The 18,011-nt window shown below is 36.8% G+C and overlaps 1 protein-coding gene across 1 annotated transcript; it reads left to right on the top strand.

Moving 5' to 3' along the window:
* Positions 1-4,050: 4,050 nt before the first annotated feature.
* Positions 4,051-12,320, top strand: LOC140824646 (uncharacterized). Its single transcript, XM_073186206.1, has 5 exons — positions 4,051-4,614; positions 5,296-5,345; positions 5,524-5,611; positions 6,346-6,462; positions 12,049-12,320. Exons 1-5 carry the CDS (start codon positions 4,150-4,152, stop codon positions 12,097-12,099), a joined length of 771 nt encoding a protein of 256 aa, XP_073042307.1. The 5' UTR covers positions 4,051-4,149; the 3' UTR covers positions 12,100-12,320.
* Positions 12,321-18,011: the final 5,691 nt, after the last annotated feature.

Raw genomic sequence — 18,011 nt, forward strand, 5'->3', positions numbered from 1 at the left:
TACAACAACAGCTTCCAAGCCTCTATTGGTATGGCTCCCTATGAGGCGTTGTATGGTCGGAAGTGCAGATCACCAGTTCATTGGGATGAAGTGGGTGAGAGATTAGATCTAGGTCCAGAGATAGTTTAACAGACTGCAGACGTGGTGGTCAAGATTCGTGAGAGAATGAGGACTTCCCAAAGCCGTCAGAAGAGTTATGCTGATAAGAGGAGGAGAGATCTCGAATTTTCAGTGGGTGATCACGTTTTCGTCAAGATAGCACCCATAAAGGGTGTGATGAGATTTGGAAAAAGAGGCAAGTTGAGTCCGAGGTTTATTGGACCGTTCGAGGTTTTGGACAGAGTAGGGACACTAGCTTATCGGGTAGCCCTTCCGCCGAATCTGGCCAGGGTGCACAATGTGTTCCATGTCTCGATGCTGAGAAAATATTTGGCTAATCCTTCTCATGTTCTGAGTTATGAGCCGTTACAGTTGACTCCAGACCTGTCTTATGAGGAGAAACCAGTCCAAATCCTAGACAGACAGGAGCGCAGACTTCGGAACAAGACGACTAAGTTGGTCAAAGTCCAGTGGCTGAATCAATCAGTGGAGGAAGCCACTTGGGAGTCAGAGGCCGACATGAGACTTCGCTACCCGGAGTTGTTCGGTAAGACTTAATTTCGAGGACGAAATTTTTATAAGTGGGGGAGGAACTGTAGTGCCCAAATTTAATACACGTATAACCCATGCATTCATTTAATTATTAAATCATTTAAATTAATTTTAAATGAGTTTTAGCGATGCATGATTTATTTAAATGCGTTATTTTAAATTATTTATGTTTAAGTGATGCACGTTAAAATGTCTTTCGAGTTTCATGTTTCAGGCGATCATTCGAGGCGGGATTGAGGAAAAGACCCGGTGACGATTTGTGGCAATTTAAAATATGGTATTTTATTTTAAGTTGAGAATGGGGCGTTTTAAATAATTTATTAAGTTGTTAGTATTTTTAAAGCTTTAATAAGGTATTGAGTGAATTAGGAGTTTAAGACCTTTAAAATTAGTGTGTAGATATTTCAATTGTAGAGTTTGATTTAGCTAGTGTGGGTTAACTTTTAATTATTGGTTAAATTATTTTTAAACAATATTTTAATTCCCTAATCTAGCCACACACACACACTACACGATTTTCACACTTTTACACACACACACACACACACCGATACACACACACTCACACACATTCAGAATTTTATTATTTTGAAAGAGTGAAACCTAGGGTTCCTCAAGCTAGAGCAGCCGCCCCTTCCCTCTTCGATTTCCAGCAAATTTTCGTGTGTTTTCTTTGAGGATTTTAGTGCCCCGTTCGTCCCGGATCAACCTCGCTTCCGTCTCCGCTTCGGTGTCGTCGTACGGTATTTTTAAATATCAAAAGGCACGTATAATCTGTTCTTTCTGTATCGATCAGGTCATATTATGTGTTGCGTTGTTTTATGCGTAAAAATATGTGCGTGACGTTCGTCGTTTGAACAGAAATTGATTCGGATCGGTTTTAAATGGATTTTAGATCTGAAAACTCGTTTTTACTGCCTTTTCTGAATACTGCGAATTTTCGGCACATAATTTGAGAAAACTTTCAACCGAAAAATTGTAGAACATCTCGATACCTTCGATTTGATATATAATTCGAGATTTTTGGCCGAAAAATTAGTGAGTTATGATATTTTCCGTGCGGCAGCGCAAACTGAAATTTTCAGAAAGATTTGTGTTGATACGTTTCTTGAAGTTTTATGTTGCAGGCTTCGTTGGAGATCGACGGGCGATTGTTGCTGCGTACGGGTATGTTAGTAATGATGTTAAGAGTGTTTTTGAGGTTTCGTTCATGTCGATAGGCACTCGAATTATTTAGAAGTCGTAGGAAACGGTTTGATGTCTTTTGTCGTATTTTGGGTCGTAGTTGTCGTAGAGCGAACGCTGTTGCTTTGGAACGTTTGTACAACTTGGATTGATGTTATGGAAGGCTAGGATGGGTCTCGAGGTGTTGGTGCATGGTCCGTATGATCGAGTCTAGAAGGATAAACATTGAGTGTTCAGAATTTTCGTAAGTTCGCGATCACAGTGGGTACATGGACCCGTACATGGACCCTGACATGGGGTCCGTGCCTTTGTTGTCCTTCAGCGTATTTTTCCAGTATCTACACGGACCTCTACACGGATGAGGGCACGGGGTCCGTGCCTTTGAGTCTCACTTAGTGTATTCTTCAAGTACCTACACGGACCCTCATCCGGACCCTGACACGGGGTCCGTGCCTTTGCTTTCCTGCGGTGTCAATTTCCAGAGCCTACACAGACCCCTACACGGATGTAGGTACGGGGTCCGTGTCCTTCGTTTTTTTTGGGGAAAAATAATTTAGTATGCTTTGAGGTTAGACGTCATGGGTTAGTACAATGATTTACAAAGTCGAGTCATGGGAATTGTAGAACGTCCTAAGGAATTGAATGAACTCGTAAGTGAGCATGATTACCTACGTCTAAGTATGCAAGTTAAGCATGTCAATTCATGATCAGTATGTGCAGCAACGGCCCCGATCGAAGTCCAACGTATCCCTCAACGCCAAGTAAGTATGTATGACGTGCAAAGAAAAATATGTTTAAGTTTTTGAGGTATGCTAATTGACTTGTGACCAAATTATGGATGGGTTTGGAAGTCGGTGAACGTGGCCGAGGACCTCTCCGCCTCGTTAAATTATGAACGGGTTAGATCGTGGTTGGAAAGCGTTAAATTATGAACGGGGACCAACCAGCCCGTTAAATTATGAACGAGGATCTCATGTATACGACAGTGGATACGTCCCTGTCAGCCCAGTACTGTGGTGTGTCTGATAAGGCGTTTATTATGTATGGGTCACTTGCTTTGAAACATCCTCTATGCAAAAATGAAGTCAAGTATGTTTTAGTATGCTCAAGTATGCAGTTATGATCATGAAAGTTTCACGTTATGGCACGTCTATATATGTATGCAAGTTCAAGTTATTATGTAAGCTCAAGTTTCAGATTATGTACGTTCTATTTTTAAGATGCATGCGATTTTATTATGTAGTACTCGTTATCCCAGTTTATACGTGTTGAGTCTTTAGACTCACTAGACTTGATCGATGCAGGTGACTACGTTGATGAGGAGACGGGAGGTGGCGACCAAGGGGCAGGCTTGGACTGAGTGGGAGGCTAGACCCGAGGACCGCCTACGTTATTTTAAGATTTTAAACATGAAAACATTTATACTCTGATTTTATGTTTTGGATGTGAGACAGCTTTTCTTTTAGCAAATTTTAATTGTGATGGTTGATTTTATAGATATTTTATGAATGATGGGTGACGACCGTGTGGATGTTTTTATTTATGAAAATTTTAAATTTTTCCGCAAATTTTAAGTATGAGAAGTACGGTTCGTTACAGTCTAACCGTGAAAACATGATGGCAACTTTCCCCACGGGTTTGCGGCCCCGTGGGGAAAACTTGAAACGGGGATGGGGATCCCCGATTTTTTCGGGTTTGGGTTCGGGTTCAGGGATTTTTTAAAATCCCCGATGTAATTTGGGACGGATATGTGATTATTATCCCCATCTCCGAAATCCCCGAACCCGTCCCGAAAATAATATCAATAATAAAATAATAGTATTATTAATATTCATAATTTAATAATATTATTTTTTAAAATATTAATAATCTTCTTATTATTAATATTGATATTGATATTAATATTAATATTATCTCTAATAATAATAGATAATAATAACTTTTAGTTTGAGAAAATCTTCGAATTCATCATCGTCTTGTCATATTAATATTTTTGAAACGAGGATGGGGACGGGGATGAGAAGTTGATCCCCGAAGTTTCGGGTTTTGGGATTCTATGAACCCTAAAAAGTGGAGATCGAGGCGAGGATGAGGGTGAGGATGGAATTCGGGGATGGGGATGGTAATGGCAAACCCGCCCCGGTCCCGGCCCATTACCATCCCTAAACATGACATATGCCGTGCGATCTTGGTGCCTTGGTATATCCTTTAGCCTTAACAATCGAGTACAACTGGACTAATGCAAGAATTTTCTACGGCGTTTCCCTCGAAAAAGAAAAACAAAGACAACTTTTCTGCAGCGTTGTCCTAAATATGAAGACAAGGCTCAACACTCCGGGTCAGACTTTCCTCCAGTTTCCATTTTCCGATGGGACACGAAGACAAAATCACAGCGCGACGCCAAGAGCATCGTCTTCGCCTCCTGAAAATATCGAAATAAGGGTGTGCACGAATCGGACGTGCCGAAAGCAAGGCTCGTTGGATGTGTTGCAGGTGCTTTCAGGAATTGCCCCTCCGTCTGTTGCGGTGAACTCTTGCGGCTGCCTGGGTAAGTGCGGGCTGGGCCCGAATATCGTCATTTTGCCGGAGGGTGTTCTTGTTGGGCACTGCGGGACCCCCAAGAAGGCAGCGAATACGATGTTGTATGTTTGCGGGATTTGTGATGATGAGGTGGAGAATGGCGCCATCAAGTGTTTAGAAGCTCTGGCGTTGAGGAAGAGAGCGGAGGCTGAGATGGAACGGGGTGATTTCTCACAGGCTAATACTTTACTCACCCAGGTTCCATTTACAGCACGCGTGTAATAGATTAAAACTTTAATCTGTTTCGAGGAATTGGGGCGAAAGAAGGGGTGACTGATGTAGCGTAAAGCTTCTTGAATTTGGATCACATTATCTGTAATTTGGTATTAGAAACAAGCAGGAGTTCTAAATATTGCTTGGTCTACAATCCTTGATGCTCCTGCGTCAAATATAATATCTAAGGAATAGGGTGATCTATTTATTTGAGTAAGATTAAGATAAGTTTGTGATGTATTCATGTTTTCTGATATCTAAATTACTTAATTGGACTTGGTGATGTGTTACAATTAATGGTATACATAAATATGACAAAAATATATGTATATGTTTGAAAATCAATGGCTAAATTTGATAATAAATTTCCATGGCTGGATTTGGTGGGATAAACAAAGATGATGCACCATTGCTCAAAGAACTGTTGTGCTGATATAGCATTTGATGACTCTAAGTGATACGATTCGTTTGCGCAACTAAATTCTTGTATTTTTTGTGTTTGATTCACATTTGATGTAGAAGCTTAGAACCTTAGGTTTTCTTGTATGGGGATATGTCTTTCTGTTGTCGCTGGTTCTGTATAGGAATCTAAATTGAACATTTTGGCTGTATAAGCTCAAGAGCAGTGTAGAGAGGCTGATAATCACATTTATTTTGTTTTTGCAGGCTATAGATTTTAAACCATTTGGTGGTGCCCATACCCTTTACAAGAACAGGTATGTGAAGCTTTCATTTTGATCCAAAGAACGAGATTTTAAGTGCCCTCATAAGAGCATCACTTTCGAACATCCTGTTTTTGTTATTTTCGATTGAATCATGCATCATGGCGTTAATATGTTGGAAGAATATTTTGAACGCATTAAAAGGCTCATATGACCATGTGTTGCTCTCCAGGTCTGCAGCAAGGCTGGCAATGGGTGATGTATCTGGAGCACTTGAGGATGCTAAAAAGGCTTCGACGCTTGCACCCCACTACCCTCAGGTCAGTATATTTTTTATTATATATCTAAGTTGAGGAATCATTGCTTTGGCTACAAAATTTCAATCAAGATCTCACTGCCTGTGTTTGTTGTTGTTGTTTATACTTGTTGAAAATGTCGAACCTACGAATTTTCTGCTGCTACTCTGATTGATTAGAAAATTTTGGGAATATTATTGCAAGAATCATAATTACATGCACCTTCAATTTATAAATACCAATGTTTGTATCTTAAAAAAACTTTGTCGCCATCCTTCAATCATCTAGTACTAAAACAATATTGTAGCTGAATATAAATACACACCACCTAATTTAATTTTATTGTAGTTCCCCTTATTTTCATTAAAAAATCTAAAATTAACTCAGGGATGTACACGTAATTTACACTAGCCATTTCAGAACTAAATGCTAAAATTCATTATTTTTTAAAACCTTAAGTTTTGCGTCTTAGAAGAAACCAATTTGTAGATTGATTTAATTTAACAGAAAAAAATTCCTTCAACACCTTGTCTCAAAACCTCCTTGAGAAATAAAGACAATAAATTTACTGTCTCGATTCGCCAACCTCACTTTTCTTGCAACCCAGTTTTATAATTTCCAGCTTGACCCCAAACTTACATGTGAACGAACCTGTTAGTCTGATCTCTCTTTTTTGTGTTTTCTAGTTGTCTACTCTTCAATATGATCATATTGTCATTTGAAATCCAATTGATCATTTTGTAATATAACATGTGCAGGCATATATTTGCGAAGGTGATGTTTTCATGGCCATGGATAGATTTGACGCTGCTGAGGAGTCCTATTCAATTGCTTTAGAGTTAGACCCATCTATTCGTCGTTCCAAATCATTCAAGGTACTATCAACATCTACATTCTTCGGACGTGATATTGCTACCTGCTACCTGAAGCTAACCTAAAACATACTAGATTTTTTTTTCCTTGCATACCTTCGGCCGAAATGTCCATATACGCATATATATTTTAAATATATTTTGCAACATTTAAAATAAACCAACCCATTATTTGAAAATCTAAAAAAAAGGCAATTCAAAACATCGAAACGTAAACCGTCAAACAAAACCTAAACTAGCATTTTTTAAAATAGCAAAACTTTTAAATCCTCTCAAAAGCATAAAAAAGTCGTAAACGTAATCAAAATCTTTAAAGTAATCTTAAATCATATAAGTGCGGAAAAACTAGCAAAGGTTTTCGGGTTATGTGCATCATCAGCCCATCCAGCTCAACCATCAAGTCCTACATCATCAACCAAATCATGCTCACTTGCATCGATCACAGCTGGTGAGTCTAATGACTCAGCAAATCTTAACCATGATAACAAATAATACATATACATTCACAAACAATTGTGAAAGATACTTATAATAAAATAGTTTTTCATGAACATACATAATTTAAATCTTTTTTTCCATTTATCATATCCTTTTTCCTTTCATTATACACGTATATGTTTCCCTTTTGTTGAATTTAGATCGTTAATTGTGACTTTCGTTTCAGCTTTGGGTTGATGGATCATCTACGTATAACCATGATAACCATATGATGGAGGACATCAGCGACACTTTCACCTGTCAGCTGAGCCTTGGTCTTACATATCATCATATCATTTAATTTTAATCACAATCAAGTCACTTCTTTCAATCTTCTATTATAATCATCACTTGTAAAAACACATGTATAGGTTTCATTTTTTTTAAAACGAAACATGCAACACGTCTTTTAGCATTATCGTAAAATATCATAAACTTTCAAAATAAACATTTTAACATTCATTACAGTATTCAGGGTACTGTCAGGACGTCTAACATTTTTTAGGTGTAAAATGACCGTTTTGCCCCCTGAAACCATAACTTCCCAATTTACCATTGGACCTTAAAACGACGATCCGAATCCATCTATACTTAATATAATATCTTAGAATACACCCATGAATACTTATTAGACGCAAACTTAAGCTCATCGTCTAATTTCCCAATTCGTTTAAAAACTTAAGCGTACGTCTGACTCGAAACATAACCAAACTTGAACAATAACTTATTAACACCTAATCATACTCGAAACATAACCAAACTTGAACAATAACTTATTAACACCTAATCATACCCTATGCAATCCAAATCAAGCTAACTAATGACTAATGTTAGAGTAGGTGCCCGTCGAGCCAAGTGTTGGCCGAGTGTTCACAATGAAACTCTATGTATAAGCAGTCTTTATTTTAATAATATTTGAAATTATTGTTTTGGCAAATCTTTATCTGTATACACATGCTAGTTGCATAGATAAAGCCCTTGAATATACAAATAGTAGAAAGAATATGAGATGCTCATATGATGAGTATCATGAAACTCATATTTGGAATACTGTATATTATAAACAGTTCCTAGTCGATTCAGCCGCTGCTAATAAGGATATAGGCCGCTAGAGTTCGAGACTAGTATCTGCGATGCGAGTACCATGTTTCATTGGTAGGGGACATTGTGATGTCCGAGCATGCAGATAGGTGCTCCTTGTAGAGTGCACTGAATAACCCTCCATAAAGGACTTTCCAAGTGGTTCTCACTTATCGAGTGGAAACGTCCTGGTTTATGGTTGTACACCATTAGTCCTTAGACCCGGGACAACATTGAGACTCTATGTGCTAGAATTACACTTTGACTTTTTTACCGACTCTCATGGGGTCATCAGGTGGCAAGGTTGGGTGTTCTGTCGAAACATATAGGAGTCGATGCATTGTATTCGGGGATTCACCACTTACCTTCGGGTATGGATATCCTATGTGTTCTCATGTGTATGTAGGTTGAAATCTCTGATCAGAGTATGGTGGTAATTATGAAAGGGGTTTCATAGATTACACCATCGATGCAACTACGACATGACACATAGTATCGATTCATTGACAACTCTCGATATACCAATGGTTGTCGAATCGATCGGGATATATGAGTTGAAGGGACCGTACTGTACACTAACCATAATTGAATGGTTCTTGCAGGCACTATCATTTGATATCTAGGGAATCATGTAAGCGATGCTGCTAGGCGTTTAACATGATTGGTTGGGTACTATCAGACTTGAGTTCTGACATTCTTGTTATCAAGGAGTTTATAAGTAAGAATGGAGCAATTGGGGTATGCTCATATAAGGACATGTTTAGTCCGAATCACATGGAGATGTGAACCCACGGCTAGTTGTATCAATGAACCATTGAGGGCCACACAAGTACTAGCTTTCTAGATCCCGTTGAGAATAGAAATAGTTCAATGTGTTGAACAGCTTATAAAGGAGTTTATAAGCGTAAAGAAAGAAAATTAGAAGTATGAGTTCTATAAAGGAGAAAATAGTTCCATGTGTTGAACGGCTTATAAATGAGTTTATAAGCGTAAAGAAAAATAGAAGTATGACTTCTATGAGAGAAATGTAAATTTTAATTTATGCAAGTGTTCCTAAATTAAAAGTTGGCCAAACAAATAATGTATTTGAAAATTGTGATTTTCATAAACATTATTATGGACTAAATTAAATTAATTCAAGTGTTGAATTAATTAAACACTAGTGGACCTAGTAGAGTCCAAATAATTAAATTAATTCAAGTGTTGAATTAATTAAACAATATTGGGTCTTGTAGAGCCCAATTAAAATTAATTATTAGACTAGTGGGCTTGAATAAAATCAAGCAATGGTTAAATGGTCTCAAATGTGTTTGGGACATTTAAATAAAAGTCCATGGGCTTTGTAATTGTTACAAACCCAAATAGAAAGGCATGCAAGGGAGGTGGAAGGTTGGGAGACAACTTTTTGTATAACCAAGGCTTGGCATGCAACTTTTTTACTTTAACTTTTCCCACAACCAAAAAAATGTCTCCCCTTCTCTCCTAGCATGAATAGTGGCCGAAAATACTTTTCATCCTCTCCAATTTTTCTTTCTTCAATTGTTGAGGAAAGCCTACACTTCTCAATGAAAAATACTCTAATTTTTCTAGTGCAAAATTAGGGTGGTTCTAGCTAGTTGGTGATGGGCCTAATTTTGAAGGAAAGATTCAAGAACAAGGTGAAGCTTGTAGATTGTCTTGCCATCAAGAGCTTAGTTGTATATCAACTAAGTTGGAGCCATCATCAATCTTTTGATCTCAAGAGATTGATAAGTAATTTCTAAACACACTAAGAATGTCATATTTTGTGTTTATTGTATTTGCTACACAATTTATTCATGGTGGCCGAATTTTCCTTTGTAAAATTTCGAATTTTAAACTTCCGTTGCGCTTCCGGTCACCGTAACCGATCCCCTTTCAACTAAAACCCTTGAACTTTTCTTTTTTCGAAACACTAGCTCTAAAAACCCCTATGCCCCTTTGTCCCTAGCCTTCCACCAACATGTCCAGCCCCTATGCAACCATACCCGAGTCCATAACAAGCTGCTGGCCAAACCCTACAGCCCATGCACAAAGACGTGCAAGGTTCTCTCCTCAAACCCGCGGCCACGGCTAGGAAGTGCCCTAGCCATGCGCCTGCCTTAACCAGCCCCGGCAGCCACCCTTGGACCAACATGATTCGTGGCTAGGACCCTCAGGAGCCCGGCCCTTCACCTGGAAAGTACCACGCTCAGCCCCTTCTCTTTTTTTTCCAACAAACGCAAACCCTTGCCCTATAGATCCTCAAATCGTATAGCCCTTCCCTCATGCGATCCAGCCTTGAATTGTGCTCCTATGTACTCTTAAAACATGCTGAAAAAAACGTCCTATCTAATAGCCCTACCTTGGCAGCACCTTTGTGCATCAATACCATGAACTTAAAAGCATGGAAATCAAAGTTTTAACATGTACAAGCCATACAAACGAAAATATACAAGAGGAGATCATGTTTTTCATGCAATCATGTATAACATACTTATTATGGTATGAATGATGAGTGAAGTAAGATTATGGCGTGTATTTGCGTATTTCACGCACGAAAAACAACTTGCGATGCGAGAACGTTGGTGGAGAGAAGACCTTGTTGAACTCCCTTCAAAAATCACATGGATTTGCCTCAAAAAAACGTGTGAGTATGTGTTGCTGATGGAGAGAGCAACAGCCCTAGGTCTCTTGAAGAAATGGGCGTGAGTTTTGGACGAAAAAAGCTAGGGTTTTTAGGCCTTATTTTAAATAAAACAATTGGTACAATTTTAGGCCCAATAACTATAGTATATTAGGCCCAATAGTATGTATGTACAATATTTCGTGCAGGAAAATTCTTGAAAATATTATCCAAGTTCTCAAAAAGTCTTTATTTTCGTCAAAAATCTATTACCGGTTTAAAATACGATTTGGCACGTAAAAACACCTCGAAAAACATCATTTTCGAAAATATCATTTAAAATATACCGTATATTAAATAATTAAAAATAATCATTATTAAAATAGCATCTCCATATTATTTGATGAACGAGCTTTATACCAACCGAAGGAACTGGGAGGATTGCATAGTTTCCTCCAAGTCCACGAATCTCATCACTTTAAAGCATTATATTTTTTATTATTTTGTTATTATGAAGGTATATTTGGTGTGGGTGATAAGTAAAAGATAGATTGTTAAACCTATGTTTGTCTCATTTTTTATGGGCTCAGTTAATGAAGAAGCTCAAGATGAAAAAAACTTATTTGATTGAAAAGACATCTCATTGTTTTGGTGGGATTGACAATAAAATTCCTAAAATATAGCATAAATTATCATTTTACCCACAAAAGACTCAACACGAGAGATCTACAATTTTAGATCTGCTTTCGGCTCAGATTTTAGGAAATCAAAATTTAATATTCTTTGATGGTTTATATTTTTTTTTATTTGCACATCACATAAATAATTTCATGATGAAACCAAATAAAATTTAAAAAAATAGAGAAAAAAATAATTAGAAATCAATATTAAAAATGAGATAAAATACAAAATCATATTAATTTTTATTAAAAAAATAAATTATCAGATAAATACATAATCTATAATTTAAAATTTTAAAAAATATTTATTTATTAATAGAACACATGATTTTGAAAACACACAAATATCATTTTATATACCAAATTATCATAAATGCTAGTTTAGGGTATTTTTGTTTCAACAACAAAAAATATAAAATTTATCATATTCATTATTCAAATCTTACCAAACAAAACATGATTTATCACAACACATTATATAGTCTCACCTTGAGTTTTGGTATCAATCCAATTAGTTATCTTATCCTACGCACCAAACATAACTTTAGGTTTTTAGTTTGGACTCTGGTTGAGTTTGAATTTTTAGTTTCCGACATACTACTACTTCTATCTTTTATGGTTTTTAGTTACTTGTTCATCGCTAGAGTTGCCTAAATTAAAGGACATTTAAGAATTGATAATCTTGTAGGGTTTGACGTACTAACATATATTCCACTATTTTGATGTCAGGCTAAAATTGCAATACTTCAAGAGAAACTTTCTCCCGCAAATTCTGGATGATTTCTGATATCTCTCGTGATGACGTAAAGAGCTTTAACACACAAAAGATTGGCTTCTTTTGTATCTCTGTGTTACCAATTGTCCAGTTTCTTTTTTCTGTTCTTTGTAGTTGAAGCAGCCGTTGTTTTCAAGGAATGGAGTCCCGTTTCACCTCTTTACTTATGTAACCTTAAGACCTGTTGTCAATATTTAGCAATCAGTTGTCCTTCCCGTTCTTGTATATCAAGTACTAATTCTTGAGTTTTGATCAGAGCTTATATTGTTAAAAGTAGACACTTGTTATAATTTACTGTTGCAAATAAGTAATTGTCCATGCGGGAGTGCAACCCACACATGATGAAACGTAGAATTATATAATAAAGAAAAAAATTATCAAAATGTAAACTAAAACAAATGACACGGATGAAAAATGAATCGAAATCTTTATTCCGCTCTTCCATGTTAATTGTCTACTATATTTTTGACTTTTTGTACACACCGGAGATATATTTTCTATAAGGTCCAAAATACAATAACGTAATTCAATTGCATGTAAATCTAGGAAAAATAAAAAATGTTTAATTAAATCATTTTAATTGCATTGATGTGGTAGATATGTTTATATATTCGAAATATGGTTTTCTATTAGAATGCATAAAACCGTGTTAAAAGGGTTATTCGAGACGCGAACGAGGAACGAAGATCGGAACTTTAAAGGAAAAATATTGTTATTAAATGGTCATTTTTAATTATTTAATATATGGTTGAAACGTCAACTACAATTCATCTTTAAAATCCTACCGAATTTTATTTTTTTTAACATAAAATTTCGAACTTCCCGTTTAAATTAACTCAACATTTCCATAATCAAAAACTTAATAAATTTAAAATATCAAGTGCATAAATGTAACGTCCCGAAAATTTAAAGATCCACGTGAACCACTTGCATGCAAGTTATCAAATTTCATACGTAATTTAATTAAATTACTTTAATTGCATAATTTTGCATGATTTCATGAATTAAAGATTTTCTGTCCCAATATTCGATGTCGGACTGGGGAACGGAGACTGAAGACGATTAAGGTGCAAAAATTGAATGTTATATTTTATTTTAAGTCAAGAAATTATTTATTTTAAATAATTTATGAACTTTAGTATTTTTAAGCCTAATTTAGTTTATTAGACGATTTATAAGATTTTAAATGTTTTAAAATGTTATTTTGAAAATTTAGGAATTTAAATCTTAAATGTGATGCAAAATATTTTTATAAGGAATTTTATGTCATACTTAATTTATTTAGCATTTAAATATTTAAGTTGAATTAGGAGTTTTATGTATGTAATTATCAATTTTCAAAATTTGGGATAAAGTTTAATTTATTTATAAAAAAATACTTAATTATTTATTTAGTGTTTTATTAAACCTAAACTATGATTAAGTTATTTATTAATCTATTTTATTCCACCAAAAGGTGGCAAACTCAAGCGCACAAATTCCGTTCACGTGAAGGACACCTAAAACACACACCAAATACATACAGTAACTGCCAAGAGTTTCTAGCCTTGGAATTCAAACTTTTGGGCTCTTTTTCTTGGATCCAACCATCACCGATCCTTCACCACACGTACCACTATCGATTCACGCCACTTTTTCACAAAAGAACAATCGAAACGTCGCTCCGATCGGCCGCCGACTTCCACGGAACGATTATCGATGATTCAAGCGTTTTTAACGCAAAAGCACGCCATAAATCTCATTTTTCTCATCTATCACACCATTACATGTTTTAACTATATTTGCATGAAAAGCATGTGGGTTTTGTATTTATTTTCGTATTTTTGCCAACCTATGCTTAGAACATGTGTTTTTGTAACCCAAACTCTTCCTAATGATACACAAATGGGCTACCATGATAGGGGACCTTGAAGGGATGTTTTTCCACATGTTGAAGGACCCTTGGGAGCGTGTTTAAAGGCTAGAAAATATAGGACACCATTATGAACAAAATATAACGCTCTAGATTCGACGACTATGCTCACTGTATCAAGACGGGTCTTTCCAGCGTGCTTATGTCCTCACTCACACGCACCCTGAGAAACTTCCCAGGAGGTCACCCATCCCAAAATTGTCCCAAGTCAAGCACGCTTCACTATGGAGTTCTTATGTGATAAGCTACCGAAAAGAAGATGCACTTTCGTGATATGAGTAGTACCAATCAAATCTTTTAAGCCCTCTTCAACTGTATAGTCCATTACCTTGAACAGTCTCGGAATCCCTCTCATTCCCGTGTGGGTCGGTTCATTCATGTTCCCTCCACCTAGAAGCCTGCCAGGAGCCGCTTATTGTCCGTGCAACTGATGGCACCGGCGATCACCCCCCGCCCTCTTCGGCCCAGGGCCTCACATGCTCACCAGCTTCCGCTTGGTTCGTCCCCGAACCACACCATACTAAGAGAGGTCGACTCTGATACCAACTGTAACGTCCCAGATTCGACGACTGTCCTCACTGTATCAAGACGATTCTTTCCAGCGTGCTTATGTCCTCACTCACACGCACCCTGAGAAACTTCCCAGGAGGTCACCCATCCCAAAATTGCCCCAAGTCAAGCATGCTTCACTATGGAGTTCTTATGAGATGAGCTACCGAAAAGAAGATGCACCTTCGTGATATGAGTAGTACCAATCAAATCTTTTAAGCCCTCTTCAACTGTACAGTCCATTACATTGAACAGTTTCGGAATCCTCTCATTCCCGTGTGGGTTGGTTCATTCATGTTCCCTCCACCTAGAAGTATGCCAGGAGCCGCTCATTGTCAGTGCAACTGATGGCACCGACGATCACCCCCCGCCCTCTTCGGCCCCGGGCCTCACAAAAAAATTTTATGTTTTAGAGTCCTAGGGTTTGGCTAAGGTGTGTTGCTTTCCTGGACGCATGCAGCTGCTAGTTTGTAGAGCCCAAATTCAGTACGCGTAAAACACATGCATTTATTTAATTGTTAAATTATCTATTTAAGTTTTAAATGAATTTAGTGATGCATAATTTGTGAAATTTGCATTATTTTAAATTATTTATGTTTATGTGATACACGTTAAAAGATTTTCTCGAGTTTCATGTTTTAGGCGATTATTCGATGCGAGATCGAGGAAAAGAGACTGACGATGATTTTGGCGATTTTAAAATGTGGTATTTTATTTTAAGTTAGGATTGAGACATTTTAAATGATTTATTAAGTTTTTAGTATTTTAAAGCCTAATTTATTAATCAGTGATTATAAGATTTTTAAAACCTTTAAAGTCTAGCAAGTGTATTTTATTTTAATTAAGTGTTTGGTTAAGGTTAGTATGGATTAACTTTTAATTAGAATTTTTAATTAGTTAATTAAGCAATAATTTTACCATAATAACACAAACACGTTACCACACCTGCACACACACACTCGGAAAAACACACACACACACCCCTTCATTTTTCATTGTTTCATTTCTTATTTTTGAGAGAAACCTTAGGATTCTAAAAGCTATAGCAGCCGCCTCCTTTTTACTTCATTTTTCCAGAAATTTTAGTTGGGTTTCTTCAAGAAAATCGTACCACGTTCGTCCCGGATCAACCCTCGCATCATTCTCGCTCTAGTGTCGTCGTTTCGGTGACGTTAAATATCAAAAGGCATGTATATTCTTTCTTTTATGCATCGATCTCGTCATAGTATTTGTTTTTATGTTTATTATGTGAAATAATTCATGTATGTTGTACAATTTTGATCAAAAATTGGTTGGATCGATTTTGAAACAATTTTAGATCTTGAAACTCAAAATTTGCTGTCATTTTAAATACTGCTACTTTTTGGTTGATTTTCTGGAAATACTTTCAACATATAAAACATAGAACTTTTCGATATTTTCGATTTGACAGTAAATTAGAACTATTTGGATAAGAAATGAGTGAGTTATGATCGTTTTTGTGGGACTGCTCAAACTGCGATTTTATGAAAATGCGTTCTTGATGTGTTATTGAAGTTTTAGTGTTGCAATCTTCGTTGGGAATCGACTGGTGATCGCTGCTGCATTTAAGTATGTTGAGTATGATGTTGGGATGGTTTTTGGTTTATCGTTTTATATCTATAGGCACTTGTTTTCATTAGAAGTCGTAGGATGCGTTTTGGTGTCAAATGTCGTGTTCACGGATTGGGTTGCGTTGTTTGTGATGCATATTTGGTTTGGGTCATTTTTTTAGTTTGAATAAGTGTCATAGCATCCTAGGATGGGTCTCGAGGCATTGGTTCACGGTCCATATGGTCGAGTTAGTAGGAAAAAGCCATAAGTGTAGTGTTTCTCCGTTGGTTTACAATTCCAGCACCTACACGTACCCTTAGCTGGACCTTGACACAAGGTCCGTGCCCTTTTTCGTTCAAATTGAGAAATTCCGGCGTCTATTCGGACCCTTACACGGGGTCCATATACTCATTCTTTTTTTATATTTTTTTATGGATTGTTTTGGGGTTTGATGTAATGATTTAGTACGATGATTAAACGAGGCCAAGCCCGGGAGATTTAGAACGTCATAAGGAAATTTTTCATTTTGGGTGTGAGCATGACTAATACGTCTAAGTTATGAAAGATAAGTGTTTGAACTCATGTTAGTACGTGCAGCAGTTGCCCCAAGCGAGATCCAACGAATCCCTCAACGTCAAGTAAGTATGTTCGATGTGCAAAAGAAAATATTTTTATGTTTTTGATGTATGTTAAATGTCTTGTGACCAAATTATGAACGGGTTTGGAAGTCGGTGAACGTGGTCGAAGACCTCTCCAACCCGGTAAAGTATGACCGGGTTTAGATCAGGATTGGAAAGCACTAAAGCATGACCAGGGACCAATCCACCTGGTAGAGCATGATCGGGGATCTCATGTATCTGGTAGTGGACTTTCCCTGTCAGCCCACTACTGTGGTTTAGTGATCAAGTGCATTTATGTATGCTTCACTTGCTTTGAAACATATCTCTACGCAAAATGATAAAGTTTATGTATGCTCAAGTATGTATGATGAAAGTATGTTTAAAGGTTTTATGATGATGGCACGTCTACGTTTATGCTCTTACGTTCAAGTTTCAAGTATGTTTATGCTATTAAGTTCAAGTATCAAGTATGTAAGCCCTACTTTAAATATGCATGTGGTTTTATTATGTAGTATTTGCTATCTCTAGTTTATACATGTTGAGTTTTTAGACTCACTAGACTTGATCGATGCAGGTGAGGATGACTTTGAGGAGACGAGGGGTGGGGACCAATGAGCTGGCTTGGACCGCATAGGAGGCCAAACCCGAGGACCACTCATGTTTTAAGATTTTATGCATGACGATTTTAATACTCTGATTTCACTTTATTGTTTACGATATTTAATCAAGTGTTTTTAGCAAACTTTATTTGTGATCTTTTCGTTGCAGATATTTTGAATGATCAGTTTATTATTATCGCTATTTGAATGTTTCTATTTAGTTAAGAAATTTGTTATTTTTCTGCAAATTTTAAAATAGTTAAAATTACGGTACGTACCGTTGGTATCATAGCGATGTTCTTGTAAAGGGTTATGCCTACTGCCAGTTGCAGGAATCTCATGAAGTCACACCTCAAGTCCGTAAGTTTTAAGGTTTTAAATTATTTTGTGTAGTAAGCATCAAGTCACGATTTCAGCATGTGCATGTTTAAGTTCAAATTACGTGCATCATATGATATTAGTGGTATGTTCATGCATGTTGGGTTTAAGTGTTGGGCAAACTTTGGAACAGTATGCCTCATAGACGCATGATTAACCGTGGAGCAAGGGATGATGATAGAGAGACTCAGGAAAGGGAGAGGGCCACTCCTCCTCGTCCACCGCCAGATATGCAGGCTCAGATGCTGGCAGGAATGACTCAATTCTTCTCATAGTTTGTGGGGAAT

Source organism: Primulina eburnea, chromosome 2, assembly GCF_022965805.1.
Source record: "Primulina eburnea isolate SZY01 chromosome 2, ASM2296580v1, whole genome shotgun sequence".
Classification (NCBI taxonomy): Eukaryota; Viridiplantae; Streptophyta; class Magnoliopsida; order Lamiales; family Gesneriaceae; genus Primulina; species Primulina eburnea.

Coding starts and splice junctions, on each gene's coding strand:
- LOC140824646 (XM_073186206.1), top strand. CDS start 4,150: ATGAAGACAAGGCTCAACACTCCGGGTCAGACTTTCCTCCAGTTTCCA. Junction 5,612..6,345: donor TTGCACCCCACTACCCTCAG/GTCAGTATATTT, acceptor TAACATGTGCAG/GCATATATTTGCGAAGGTGA. Junction 6,463..12,048: donor GTCGTTCCAAATCATTCAAG/GTACTATCAACA, acceptor TTTTGATGTCAG/GCTAAAATTGCAATACTTCA.